Source organism: Capricornis sumatraensis, chromosome 12, assembly GCF_032405125.1.
Source record: "Capricornis sumatraensis isolate serow.1 chromosome 12, serow.2, whole genome shotgun sequence".
NCBI lineage: Eukaryota > Metazoa > Chordata > Mammalia > Artiodactyla > Bovidae > Capricornis > Capricornis sumatraensis.
The window spans coordinates 45,554,367-45,568,966 of NC_091080.1; the positions used below are offsets into that span (position 1 = coordinate 45,554,367).

Below are 14,600 nucleotides of genomic sequence, written 5' to 3' on the forward strand. Positions count from 1 at the left end.
GTTGGAGAAGACTCTTGAGAGTCCCTTGACTGCAAGGAGATCCAACCAGTCCATCCTAAAGGAGATCAGTCATGGGTGTTCATTGGAAGGACTGATGCTGAAGCTGAAACTCCAATACTTTGGCCACCTGATGCGAAGAGCTGACTCACTGGAAAAGACCCTGATTCTGGGAAAGATTGAGGGCAGGAGAAGGGGACGACAGAGGATGAGATGGTTGGATGGCATCACTGACTCAATGAACATGGGTTTGGGTGGACTGCGGGAGCTGGTGATGGACAGGGAGGCCTGGTGTGCTGTTCATGGGGTCGTAAAGACTCAGACACGACTGAGCGACTGAACTGAACTGAATTACCATACTACCTCTTGACTGTGGATTGTTAAGTACTTACCATATACTATATAATACTATCTTTTTCTAAAATGTTTAAATTCTTGGTCTCACCTGGGTTAAAAGTACCTCAAGGGCACTATGTTCTATAAGTTAGATAACTGCTGATGATAGTGAGATATCTTGCATAATTCGAAAACAAATGTTTGCGAAAAGTGGCATTTACAAATAAATTAATTTTCTCAAGGGAATTGCACTGTGCCCAGGAGAAATTATGAACAGTAAATATCCTAGAAACCTATGTTTCCTTAGTTATTACTAGACTAAGATAACTTACTGTTTCTGCTCTTAAAATATTATAATAGGAAATACCCCAGCACCTCCCCTGCCCACCTCTTCTAAGAGTCAACAGTAATCCTTCCTTCACTATTTCCTTCTCGAGCTCCGGTAAGAATGTTAGGAACTCGCACTCTGGAGTCTGCTATGTTCTAAACAACTGCTGTCTGATTTGGTGTATTACAGTGCTAATGGCCTGGAGGGTTATTTCCTATATAGGCCCATTAGCTTAGTTTTATTCCAACTGATCACATATCATGCCTTTAACCTTTAGCTTCCATCATACAAATGCATGCAAGGGTCAGACCAAAATACTACAGCTATAAGAAAAATCTAACACCTCTCATGTACACATACCACAAAGCACTTAGTCCACTGGCAACACATCAGAAGAGTGACTTTGTTTCTGAAGAATGACAAATTTTACAAACTTACCTCATTTCTTTATGGACACTTGGAATTTGATCTAAGGCCATTCGGTAGAATTTAATGGCTTTGGAATAATTTCTTTGCTTTAAATAAATATTTCCCATATTCACTTTCAACCGTCCTAATTTAAAATAAAATTAATGAATATATAATATCCGATTTCTTTTACTTTTTCTATGAGACCAAAAAGTATACAGTATAAATGCTAAATATAAACAACAATCTCTTGTGGATAAAGTCTACAAGGGAAAGCATGTTCCATGGGGTTGCTATGGCTAATTCTACTTGTGATACAGAACATAGTCTTCATTTACTATTAGGCAATATGTCTCATACCAACTATTTTTTTTCATTTGTATTTGTGTGAATTTTCATATCCTTTAAGCAGGACACTATAAATTTAACTTGCTTAGAGCACAGATCATTTCATAAGAATAACTGAGGAAACTGTAAATTAACATACAAAAGAACTATACTTATCAGAAAAACTAACTACACACACCTACCTGCATTGCTAAACATCTTATTTTTCACTATAACTTGATATGTGTTTAGTGCTTCAGCATACATCTCATTAGCTGAATACTGACTGGCCAAGTTGAAAAGAACCTAAGGAAAAAATATTGCAAAGAAATATATAATGATCATCTTAGGTCCCTTTTGCCTATCTTTCTAGAGATTAAAATAGTATAACAATGTTAGTTGCCTCTATCAAGACTCCCAAACCATTAAGAAATGAAGTCCACAGAGAGTATCTTGCATTCCAGCATGAACCAGAACATTAGGACAGGTGGAGCTATCCTCTAAATTCCACCTAATTTTCCATGTATTCTTTCTAGTCAATGGATTTGCTATCCTTTAATCTCAAGAAGACCCACAAAGAGTATATGTGTATTGTTAGTATTGCTGGTTATAAAAAGAGTAAGGAAGATAGTGGACCAAATTCTCTTATAAAACATAAACATTATGTGGAAATATCTTAAACCTTAATTTGTAGAGTATTGCTGCTCTACATGCAAATTTATAATTTAAATAATTGAGCTATAGTAAAGTATGTTCTTAGAGGAAAAAGATGATCATTGTAAATTATTCCCAAATCTAAAGATTCCATGGAATCTAAAAATATTAACTATAAACAGTAAACATCTAAATTCTTCTTCCTCTAAGTTTCAATGTCCTTTTTTCCACTTGTTTGGCATATGAAAACTTCTCCTACTGAAAATACATCCTTTTAAACATCAGTATATATATGAAAGAAGTGTCTTTTCAGAATTGAATAAATTTTGCTAGAAACTAGCTGATTTGTTTTTTTTCCCTACTATCCTCACAGAACACTGTCGTATTAATCTAGTTTGAAGCTCTCTAAGATCACAGACACACGTTCAAATCTTATTATCTAACTAGGTTGTTGACAGATGTTCACTAGACTTATTGTGGTGATCATTTCATAATATATACAAATATCAAGTTGAATACCTGAAATTAACAGAGCATTGAATCACAATTATACCTCAAAACAAAACAAAATAAAAGGAATCTTGTCAAGGTAAGCACACTGAATAGAGCCCAAATATTGGTAATCTTTAAGAGTCCTTAGCTGGAAGGTTTACTAGTATTTACTGATTAAAAATGACTAAATTAAAGAAGATCACTGTACAGACCAAAGATGAGAGTGGTCCCATTAACTGAAGAGCATTATTAACCTAATTCTAGGCACCTTAAGTTCAGTAAAGCTTAAGGAACAAGAGAAAACAACAAAGAAAAAAGACTTCTGCAATCTATAATTCTCACCAAAATATCTGTATTCAACAGGCACTTTGTACTTACTGAGTAAGTTAAATCCAAGTTGATGTTCTCTGGCCTTGTAACTTGTTCTCGTTGCCTCACCAGGACTCTCTCCTTTCTGCCTGCGTCTTTTGCCTTTTCCAAGGCCTGAAACCAAGTGTACATGGTGTCAACCCCTTCACAAACTCACATAGCTCTTGGTGCATCAGAGGCGCCTGTAGCTGCATTACCCCTACTTCGTGGGTGCTCTGAGCGCTCCTACTATAACTCCCCTCTTGTCTGTCTAACCGTGAGCTCTCATCCCTCATGGAAAGTCCATGTGTCTTCTCTGGGAAAGAAGGGGAAGCACAGGGTAGGGGCTAATACCTGGACCATACCGCCCCACACTGAGTTTCTCATCACCTACCACCTTTAGGTCTAACCATGCCTACCTACATGCCTGACCTACCACCATTAGGGCTTCCCTGGTGGCCCAGCCAATAAAGAATCTGCCTACAATGCAGGAGACCTGAGTTCAATCCCTGGGTTGGGAAGATCCCCTGGAGGAGGAAATGGCAACCCACTTCAGTATTCTTGCCTGGAGAATTCCATGGATAGAGAAGCCTGGCAGGCTACAGTCCATGGGGTCACAAAGAATCCGACATGACTGAGCGACTAAAACTTTCACTGCATGCCTCTCTACTTCTTTTTTCCTTTCAGCTCCTGAATCTTTGGTGTTTTAATTCCATCTCATAAGAAAGGAATTAGGTGAGTTTGTTTGGTTTCTGAGATCCTCAAAGTATAGATAAGCCACGGACAACTGCTACCTAATAGGACAACAGATCCTCAGTTTCACTAAGATCTTACTCAGAACATTAAGAACCTTTAACTGATTTCCACGGAGAGACTGACCAGTCCCATTAATGCCTTAATCTGATAATTAAGTCACAGAAACTGTATTTATGTGGTGTGATGATCAAAGTAATGTGAACAAAGCACCTAAGAGAAAAAAAAATTAATTAAAAAAAAAGCCACAGAGTTGGATTCCCAAAAAGCAAACCATGAGTTTGCGGTTTTACTTAGGACAAAATATTTTAGGGCAGTGAGGCTTAAATAATACAAAAAGCCCTTAGTACTTTTTTTATGGATCACAGTAGCTCTGCCTTCAGCAGGCTGTGCATCAATCCAGTAATCCACCAGGCTGAAAAATTTAGTCAACTAATACATCAGAATTTTCTGCCCTCCTTAAATGACCAATGAGAAAAATTACAAAACCAGCCAACTTTTTTGACATCAGAGTTTATGAAGCAGAGTTAAAACTGTAGGCTCTCAAAATAATTATTTCAGTGAAAACTCCAAGGCCAGTCCACAGCAAAATGAAAATATTTATCTAGCTGTGTGCATGTATGGGTGCATACACAAAAGCAGACACATACTCACACACTTCATGATCTTGAATCTTAATCAGTTTATGGACTTACCAATTTTAAGTCTCCACAACTGTTAGCAATACAGCTTTCTTCTACCAACTCATTTACTTTCTTCTCTAATTGTCTGATCTTTTCTTCTGGACTGTTAAAGAAAAAAACAAGTATATTCTGAATCATTCCATCACTAATAGTATATATTAAATTTAACTTACTTTTAACATAGTCCATCATGTGCTCATTAACTTTAAAAGTAGGTCACAGATAAGACAAATACATAAATGGCAATGAACAATAAATGTACCACTGTTTTTAATAACTACAGTATATATTCATAATAATGGTAAATATAGCTAACATTTTTTCAGCATAAGTGTAATTTAATTTTGAGCTAAATGCTTTACCTAATTATGTCACTTAATCTTCATAAAAATATTTGATACAATTACTATCATTATTTCATTTAACTGACAGGGAAACAGGTTTACAAAGTTAAGTACTGGCAGTCCAGTGGTTAGGACTCTGCACACTTCCACTGCAGGAGGCTCAGGATCAATCTATGGTTGGGGAACTGAGATCCCACAAGTGGTATTCAGTTCAGTTCAGTTCAGTCGCTCAGTCGTGTCCGACTCTTTGCAACCCCATGAATTGCAGCACGCCAGGCCTCCCTGTCCATCACCAATTCCCGGAGTTCACCCAAACTCACGTCCATCGAGTCAGTGATGTCATCCAGCCATCTCATCCTCTGTTGTCCCATTTTCCTCCTGCCCCCAATCCCTCCCAGCATCAGAGTCTTTTCCAATGAGTCAACTCTTCGCGTGAGGTGGTCAAAGTACTGGAGTTTCAGTTTTAGCATCATTCCTTCCAAAGAACACCCAGGACTGATCTCCTTTAGAATGGACTGGTTGGATATCCTTTAAGTCAGCAAAAACAAGACCGGGAGCTGACTGTGGCTCAGATCATGAACTCCTTATTGCCTGTGGCTCAGATCATGAACTCCATATTGCCAAATTCAGACTTGAATTGAAAAAAGTAGGGAAAACCACTAGACCATTCAGGTATGACCTAAATCAAATCCCTTATGATTATACAGTGGAAGTGAGAAATAGATTTAAGAGACTAGATCTGATAGATAGAGTGCCTGATGAACTATGGAATGAGGTTCGTGACATTGTACAGGAGACAGGGATCAAGACTATCCCCATGGAAAAGAAATGCAAAAAAGCAAAATGGTTGCCTGGGGAGGCCTTACAAATAGCTGTGAAAAGAAGAGAAGCAAAAAGCAAAGGAGAAAAGGAAAGATATAAGCATCTGAATGCAGAGTTCCAAAGAATAGCAAAAAGAGATAAGAAAGCCTTCCTCAGTGATCAATGCAAAGAAATAGAGGAAAACAAAAAAACAAAAAAACAAACAAAAAAAAAGAAATAGAAGAAAACAACAGAATGGGAAAGACTAGAGATCTCTTCAAGAAAATTAGAGATACCAAGGGAATACTTCATGCAAAGATGGGCTCGATAAAGGACAGAAATGGTATGGACCTAACAGAAGCAGAAGATATTAAGAAGAGGTGGCAAGAATACACAGAAGAACTGTACAAAAAAGATCTTCATGACCAAGATAATCACGATGGTGTGATCACTCACCTAGAGCCAGACATCCTGGAATGTGAAGTCAAGTGGGCCTTAGAAGCATCACTATGAACAAAGCTAGTGGAGGTGATGGAATTCCAGTGGAGCTATTTCAAATCCTGGAAGAGGATGCTGTGAAAGTGCTGCACTCAATATGCCAGCACATTTGGAAAACTCAGCAGTGGTCACAGGACTGGAAAAGGTCAGTTTTCATTCCAATACCAAAGAAAGGCAATGCCAAAGAATGCTCAAACTACCGCACAATTGCACTCATCTCACACGCTAGTAAAGTAATGCTCAAAATTCTCCAAGCCAGGCTTCAGCAATACGTGAACCATGAACTTCCAGATGTTCAAGCTGGTTTTAGAAAAGGCAGAGGAACCAGAGATCAAATTGCCAACATCCGCTGGATCATCAAAAAAGGAAGAGAGTTCCAGAAAAACATCTATTTCTGCTTTATTGACTATGCCAAAGCCTTTGACTATGTATCACAACAAACTGTGGAACATTCTAAACAAGATGGGAATACCAGACCACCTGACCTGCCTCTTGAGAAACCTATATGCAAGTCAGGAAGCAACAGTTAGAACTGGACATGGAACAACAGACTGGTTCCAAATAGGAAAAGGAGTACGTCAAGGCTGTATATTGTCACCCTGCTTATTTAACTTATATGCAGAGTACATCATGAGAAATGCTGGGCTGGAAGAAGCACAAGCTGGAATCAAGATTGCTGGAAGAAATATCAATAACCTCAGATATGCAGATGATACCACCCTTATGGCAGTGGAAGTGAAAGAGGAGTTGTGAAAAAGGAGATGAAGAGGAGATGTGAAAAAGGAGATAAAGAGGAGAGTGAAAAAGTTGGCTTAAAGCTCAACATTCAGAAAACTAAGATCATGGCATCTGGTCCCATCACTTCATGGGAAACTGATGGGGAAACAGTGGAAACAGTGTCAGACTTTATTTTGGGGGGCTCCAAAATCACTGCAGATGGTGATTGCAGCCAAGAAATTAAAAGATGCTTACTCCTTGGAAGGAAAGTTATGACCAACCTAGACAGCATATTAAAAAGCAGAGACATTACTTTACCAACAAGTGGTGTGGAGAGGCCCAAAAAAAGAAACAAAGAAAGCTAAGTATTATGCCTGAGATTATACAGCTGGTAAGTTGCAGAGCCAAGGTTTGAACACAAATAAGGTAACTCTAGGGCCAATGTTATCATATTGTTAATACCATACCTGAAGGGAAGTGGAGCCTATGGCAAATGAAAACTTTATCAATGGTGGAATAACTGAAGCCCCCACAAAAGAGAGAAAAATTATTATGATTTACTACCAAATAGATACCAGAGTTGCTTCTTTTTGGCCAAGGAGCACAGCTTGTGGGATAACCAACGGTGGAACCCAGATCACGTTAGTAAAAGCCCGGAGTCCTAATCACTGGACCGCAACAGGCAACTCCCCACAGAGAGTTCTAACAAGGTAAAGAAGTTTAAAAAATCTTGACTCCATCAGCAGCACACGAAGTATCCCCAAACCAATCACATTTTAAACCAGCATCAGTGTTGTTTCATTACCACTTTCGTCCAACAAAGTACCACAACACTCTGTATGTACATCACTGCCTAAACAAACTTCTACTACAAATACGTCAGAATAAACATCAATTCTCCTAATTCTCTTCAAACAGACTTTTAAAAAGAATACAGGAACAAATTAGGTCTATAAAATCATATTTTTCAGTAAAACCTGGGATTAAGGCAACAAATTTTATTACAGAGATCTGCAAAATTCTGAGTAAATGAATACAATAGATGGTGGCTTTGTAAAAGTTATAGAGTTCAGAATTTAAGCACAGAATTCTATTTTCAAGTTGTCTGAAACACTCTAACAAATGTCTTTAAACAGTACTTACAGAGTGTTACTTTTAAGCCTAAAATGTCAATATAAAAATTTAAAGCTAAAAATCTGTAAGAGAACTCCATGAAGACAGTAGCAGTAACCGCCCCATCCCCACCAGATGCCAGGAGAATGAACCCTGTGTGCAGACCCTGCGGGACGCCCCCACAGGTACCTGCTCCCGCCCGCCACCCTGTGCTCAGAAGCCAGGCTACAGAAGAGTCTCCCTCCCCAGCCAATCATCTGGTTCCATCAGACACCTGTGCTGAGACTCTGGCCAATAAGAAACAAAGACACGTCTGCCCGGGGCAGATGTCTTCTCAAAGGGGACCCGAGACTGGCATCTTCTGAGTCTAGGTGTTAACGACTAAATGAAGGTTCCAGACTCCCATGACCCTCTTGGAATCATGAGGACAGGAAGTCCTTGAGAAAAGCCAAGAGTGAGCACATTGTGAGCACTGGCTGCTGTTATTTGTAAAATGTATAGATTCACAGTGCTCAGGTATCAGTACATGCTACACAGCTGAATTTATGCCGTAGCTTTTAGCTATTCTCTAGTAGCATGAAACTAATACTATAAAAAATTAAATTCTTCAATATCAATGTAACAAACATACATTTTCTTCATTTTTTTTTTCTTTGAAGTATGCTTTTAAAATAAGAATATCTATTACACACACAACCACATTTGGCCTTCAAGAGAATCAATACTGGCACCCATAAAAATGAGACATGGCTTCAATATGCTCCAGTAAAACTGCACAGATACATGGGGCTGCCTTTCTTAGATGTGAGTCTCTTCCTAGATGCTAGGACAATGCTTTGATTACTATTCTGCTGACACAAACTTTCAAAATACGTAAGGATTATGTATTTGAGAAGTAAAAACTGAAGACATGCAACCACCACAGGAAAGCAGCACAGGACTTGCATACCTGTCTTCACTCCTGGCCTCCAGGGGTGGTGCTGGGCCCCACGACTGTCCAAGGGGGTCAAACGCAGAGCCTGGGACACAGCAGTCAAGAGGTCACATTCAATGTGCATCCACACAATCGGAAGAACTGTGAAACCCTGCACACGCTGTCTAATTCACCTATTTATTAAATGGAATGGACCTTTTTTATGCTTACATGAGTATTCTTTATATCGAGAAATTGGTAAGATTTTTAACATACATAAAACCATGTAAATAAAACTGCATTACCATGTAAAAACAAAAATAACTACTCAGTACTTATTTCTCCCCACAGTAATCTATCTCTGTTATGAATTCTAAACTGTCAATCATGGGATTAATAACCTGGTATTGGCTTTTTAATTTTCATTATTGGTATCATAAACATTAATTTTGTCACAGAAGTTTTATTTTAAAATTATTACTTAACTTATCATCCATTTAAATACTATTTTCACCTTTGATTCTTTAGCTCTAACTCACAGACAAATTTTCAGTGTGCAGCGTGGCATGATCTGACATGACATGCAGCGTGACTACACCTCAACTGGGACACAGAACACTCCCACAACCCTTTTCCTTTCCTGACCCTAACCCTAAAATAATCAATGACATGTTCAGTTTTATTTAAAATGGTAATATATTTAAACATACAAAAACAGTTTAAAAATTAAAAGATTTGAAAAAAAATTAATAGCTGAAATAATGTAACAAACCTCTCAAAGCTCCCTTGGTAAAGCCAGCGGCTCTCACTGCTGTCATGGGTCTAGTAACTCCATCCTTAAGAGAACAAGAATCATTTAAAAAGTGTTCTTAAATATGATCTACCTCTTATTTACAGTTCTGCACATGACACACATCTTAATAAAGCCCCAGTCTTGAACAGAGGTTTATAATTCCTCCCTACTGTTCCTCACTTCTGCCTCCTCACGTGTCAACCTGTCTGAACTTTTCCTTTGTCCTATAAAATTTCAATTCTTCAATCGAACTGGACTTACTGCCAGTATGAAAAGAAAAACACTCTTTTGGGTTTTCACTAGTACCTTATATAGCTTAGTAGCTGGTTACTCCCTACTTTGGGCTGGTCTCCTGTAGGCCTATGAGAGAAACCATAGAAACCGCTGGAAATGACAGCGCAGGAGAACCAGGTCCCAGAGTCCATCCTGCAGACAAACTAGAAGGCCTATGTCCATTCCCCTGTGGGATTTCACTTGAGACCTGAGTAAATAGTGATAAATCCAGAGACTGCCACCAAAGATTTCAAGCAGTTCAAATATCAACTCACAGTTTAAAGAAGCAGGATCACTATGTAAGTAATATCTTTAAAAATTTTTTTTGGTAATAATATACTAAGTCACAAGAAAGGCCCAAGATGCAAACCCACACATGGGGATACCTGAATAGCCCCTGTCATCGGTCTTCCCATTGACGACACCAGGGAGGTCTTGGACTAGTGAACAAAAAACTAAGTTAAAATGATTCCAAAAAACTTCTACACTTAATTTTATAAACCAAGCTATAAAAGTTTCTTTATAACTTTCTTTCCTTCATTCTACTGGCAAGTAAACCTTTTATCTCCCGAGGACATAGGATCAAATAATAAAACCCTAAAACAGGCATCAGCAAACTACATCCCTCGGCCCTTATATGGGACAGAGCCACACTCCCTTCGTCTGCATGCTGTCTCTGGCTGTCTCTCCACAGATGCACAACTGGGTCTCCCAGAGCCTAAACCTCCCAGCTCTTCACAGAAAAGCTCGTTGACTCCTGTTCGGAAACATCACCAAAACCAAATTCATGAGTGATATCTGCTCTGACTGATTAATAAATGGATGTTTCCCATGATGCACTATTATGCAACGTTAAGGCCACTCTCTCTGTCCACAGGAAGGGGACAACTAGAAGGCCAGTGCCCAGGACTCTAGGTTCTGAAGCCATCTTTACGACCCCTAAGAAATAATATCAGAAAGACCAGGAAATGCTATTTCATCTCATTCCTTCATTTTTCTCCCATTTCTCTACTATTTAGCATAAGTGAAAACATCTGAACTATTTGTAATTTGGGCAAGATTTAAAAGATTTTATGGATTTTTATATAGCATCTTTCCTCCAAAGATCTCAAATAAAAGCAAGACCCAATTATATATGCCTCTGAAATTTTTTAATTTTATTTTTTCATGTATTCTCAGTAAATTTTTAGAAATTATAAACATTACGTTTATATAACACTAACTTCACACAAAATATACGAATGTAATACACATGACACTTGGTTATATGATATAGAAAATGAAAAGTCAATCAACAAACACAATGTTTACAGACAGGAAAAGATAGCAAAACATTTTGTTTTATTTACAACCAAAATGACTAGAATATTCAAAGCTATTTATCAACAATTTATAATAGTCATCACTATTCAAAATGGAAAATACACCTGGATCACGAGCTGAAAGGTAGCCAGACTTATTTAAAACTGCCTAAAGTGAACTTATATATGAGAAAAGGTATCTTCATATCTTCAGCTTAAGAAAACATACCCCATATCCAGTAGCTACGGGTCTAGAAACTGCTGTGCTTGGTATTTTAGCAGTTATCTTGGGGAGGAAAAAAAAAATAGTTAATAGAATTCAGATTAAGTTATATAATAGAAAACTGGAAAAGAAATGGAAAATACAGACTTATCAGTAGGGAAATATTTATATAACATTTAGAATAATTTTTAAATTATTCTAAATATTAAGGAGCTGGAGTATTTTAAGTACTGAGAAGGTCTATTCTGGAATTCATCTGAAAGGAGAAAAGGGACTTTAGAGTGACCTGTGGGTCAGTGGGATACAGGATTCTCCAGTGGACACACCTACCATTAATTCTGCATGATTATCACCACCAGACACTGGGTCTAACAACAGACACTGGATCTGGAGTCAGGGACCCTGGGTTTGAATCTCAGCTCTCCCTCTACTTGCTATGTTTACTTTACCTCTCTGAACATAAATGTTCTCATCTCTGAAATAAAGATACAAGGCACGTTGATCACAAAATTGTAGTCATAGTTGATCATGGAGCTTTTCACAGACATACCGGGCTGAACAGACAAACCTGAGAGGGAGTCTGCCAAGGAGGCAGCCCTGGGACTCCTCCAAACTTCAAACTGTGACCTCACAAGGCTTCACTCAGACTGGAAGGTCAATCAGCCCATGTAAGACCTGAGCCCAATTTAGAAACATTTCACATTCAACTGGGTTGAGGTGATTCAGTGTTCCAAGCATCTCTGCAGCCATACACAAAAGTAAATTCTCTCCAATAAAAGACACCTGCCCTGATAAGGCAGCCTCGTGGCTGCTGAGCATCTGAAATGTGGCTAGGGCAATAGCATCTGGATTTTAAATTTTTACTTACTTTTTAATGATTTAGATGTAAATAGCCACAACATGGCTAGTGGTTATCATTCCAGACAGCACAGACACATGCCTTAAAATATCTCTAAAATGTTTCATTTACAATGTCTGGCATTCAGTCTACAACAACCAAACACATAGGAGCAAGAGTCCCTAATCAAAATCCAAGAGAAACAAAATGGAAAGACATGCAGAAGGGGAATCATATGATGGAAACAACATCAAACACAGGCTCTGACCAGCATGCTCAACATGTTCAGTGAATCAAAAGACAAGATTGACAATTTCAGTACAGAACTGAAAATGACGAAAAATGGGTAAGTGGAAATCCTAGAACTGAAAATAATGTAAAAATTTGGCACTGTCCAGAAAGTAGTAAAATATTAAATTATACTAGACTTTGGTAAGTTAAAAGATGAGTATTTTAATCTTTACAAAAACACCAAAAGAATGGTCAAGGAATGTAAACTCCCAAGATAACAGAGGGAGAAATGTAATAAAAATCAAACAAAAAAAGGTAAGAAAGGAGAGAAATAAAACATAAAGAAGGAAAAAACAAAGCAAATACTAAGACAACAAATGAAACCAATTTCATTAAATGTAAGTAGATGAAATACTTCACTAAAAGAATAAGATTATCTGACAATATTAAAAAAAACAGAATTCTATTCATGTTGCTAGTAAAAAATATTTCTCTAAGAAATATATCTCAAATACACAGATCTGAGAAAGCTGGAAGTGAAAAAATGGGGAAGACATACAATGCAAACACTAGACAAAAGAGAACCTGGGTAGCTACAGCAATGTACTAACACCTGACGAAAGAGACACACAGCACTACTAGAGCTACAAGGACATTTCATAGCAATAAAAGACTCAACATAACAATATAACAATTCTAAATGTTTTTACTACAAATATATAAAACAAAAACCTAAACAAAGAAATTCACAATCATACTGTATGATCTATTTTTCTCACTGATAATAATAGAACTTCAATTCCTGCGTACCCCCCCAAAAAAATCAATAAAAATACTGAACATTTGAACAAAGTCATTAACAAACTTGACCTCACTGACAGATAACAGGTCTTGGAAAAACATGAAAAGGAAGATGTGGGTCCCAGCAAAACTTTTCTGTGAGAACAAACTGAAGGAAAGAGACTATTTTTCTTTTTAATCACTCACTAATGACTAGATCTGTTCTTCTGGTTTTTACTCTTGGCACTGGATCCTGTGTCTCCTCGCTCCTTACTCGCCCTGCACCCTCACCCACAAGGTCTTTCCTCACATACCTCAAGGCTGATCTTAACTGCACACATCCTTAAATATTCAACTGTACATTTATCTCCTGACTGTCCCAACTAGGAATAAAGAACTTATCTTTGTGATCCCAGAGCAATTTATACTGTTTTTACAACACAAATTACAATATGCCTTGTAATTTCTATTTGTGTCCACTTTACCCTTCTCTGGAGCTCGCTGGAATTTTCTCTCTCTTAAATGAGCCCAGTGCCTCGCCTATAAAAGTTGCATAGGTTTTTCCCATTTAATACAGTAAGTAGGGTGTGATGACAATATCATTCAAAGGGGTGCAGACCTACTCTCTGTTCTGGTTATGGGTAACTGTGAGACCTCTCCTCCCAGCCTTGTTTCCTGTCTATAACATGAGGGTCTCTGAAGTCATTTCTAAACATCAATGGAGGGCCAGCTTGGAGACATTATCACTTGTTGATACACCAAATCACTAAACTGAAGACTTTCACTTATTCACTAAGTTGTGATATAAAGATCTGTGGAGTACCCACAGCAAACAAAGAAAAAATCAATAAATAAGACAGTTTACCTCTTCAAAAAGGTTACAGTCTTGTCATTAGCCAAGTGCAAGAACTTAATCTATAGTTTTCCTTTCCATAATGAAGTAACCTTAAAATTAAAATACAGCTTATGGAATGTGTAGTCAAGAACTGACTTCACCCAAAGAGAGCACTGGCTTTGCCCTTCAATACAGGGAGGTGATCTGTATGCCCCTGTAATGTCCTGCCTGATACATCCCTGTTTCCCTGGGGGGCTTTGGCCACCAGACAGTCTAACCCCAGATATATTAGCTTGAACCTCCATGGGGGGCTAGAGACTAATGGGCAGCCACAAGGACAGTGTGTGATGGAGCCCCATTAACACTGTGAACATCAGAGTCATGGGAGGACCTCCTTGCTGGCTCTACAGGTACCGTCACCACACAGAGGGGTTGAGGGGGTTAAAGCCACCCAGGGCTCCACAGGGAAAAGACAACCAGAACCCCCATGTCTGACCTCCCAGACTCTGCCCCAGGTCTCTCTTCTCTCAGCAGATTTAACCTGCATCATTCTCCTGAAATAAACCATTAAGTATAATAGCTTTCAGTGAGTTCTTTGAGTCTTTTCAGAAAAT

General features: G+C 38.2%; 1 protein-coding gene across 1 annotated transcript in view; it reads right to left on the reverse strand.

Annotated features, from left to right (window-relative positions):
* IFT88 (intraflagellar transport 88) overlaps window positions 1-14,600 on the reverse strand; it is a 61,668-nt gene that overhangs the window by 33,651 nt on the left and 13,417 nt on the right. The window contains exons 4-11 of the mRNA XM_068984274.1: window positions 11,309-11,365; window positions 10,165-10,218; window positions 9,485-9,548; window positions 8,749-8,818; window positions 4,339-4,429; window positions 2,921-3,025; window positions 1,600-1,702; window positions 1,100-1,214 (exon numbers count right to left, since the gene is read on the reverse strand). Of these exons, the coding sequence (XP_068840375.1) occupies window positions 1,100-1,214; window positions 1,600-1,702; window positions 2,921-3,025; window positions 4,339-4,429; window positions 8,749-8,818; window positions 9,485-9,548; window positions 10,165-10,218; window positions 11,309-11,365 (659 nt within the window). The remainder of the gene's footprint in view (window positions 1-1,099; window positions 1,215-1,599; window positions 1,703-2,920; window positions 3,026-4,338; window positions 4,430-8,748; window positions 8,819-9,484; window positions 9,549-10,164; window positions 10,219-11,308; window positions 11,366-14,600) is intronic.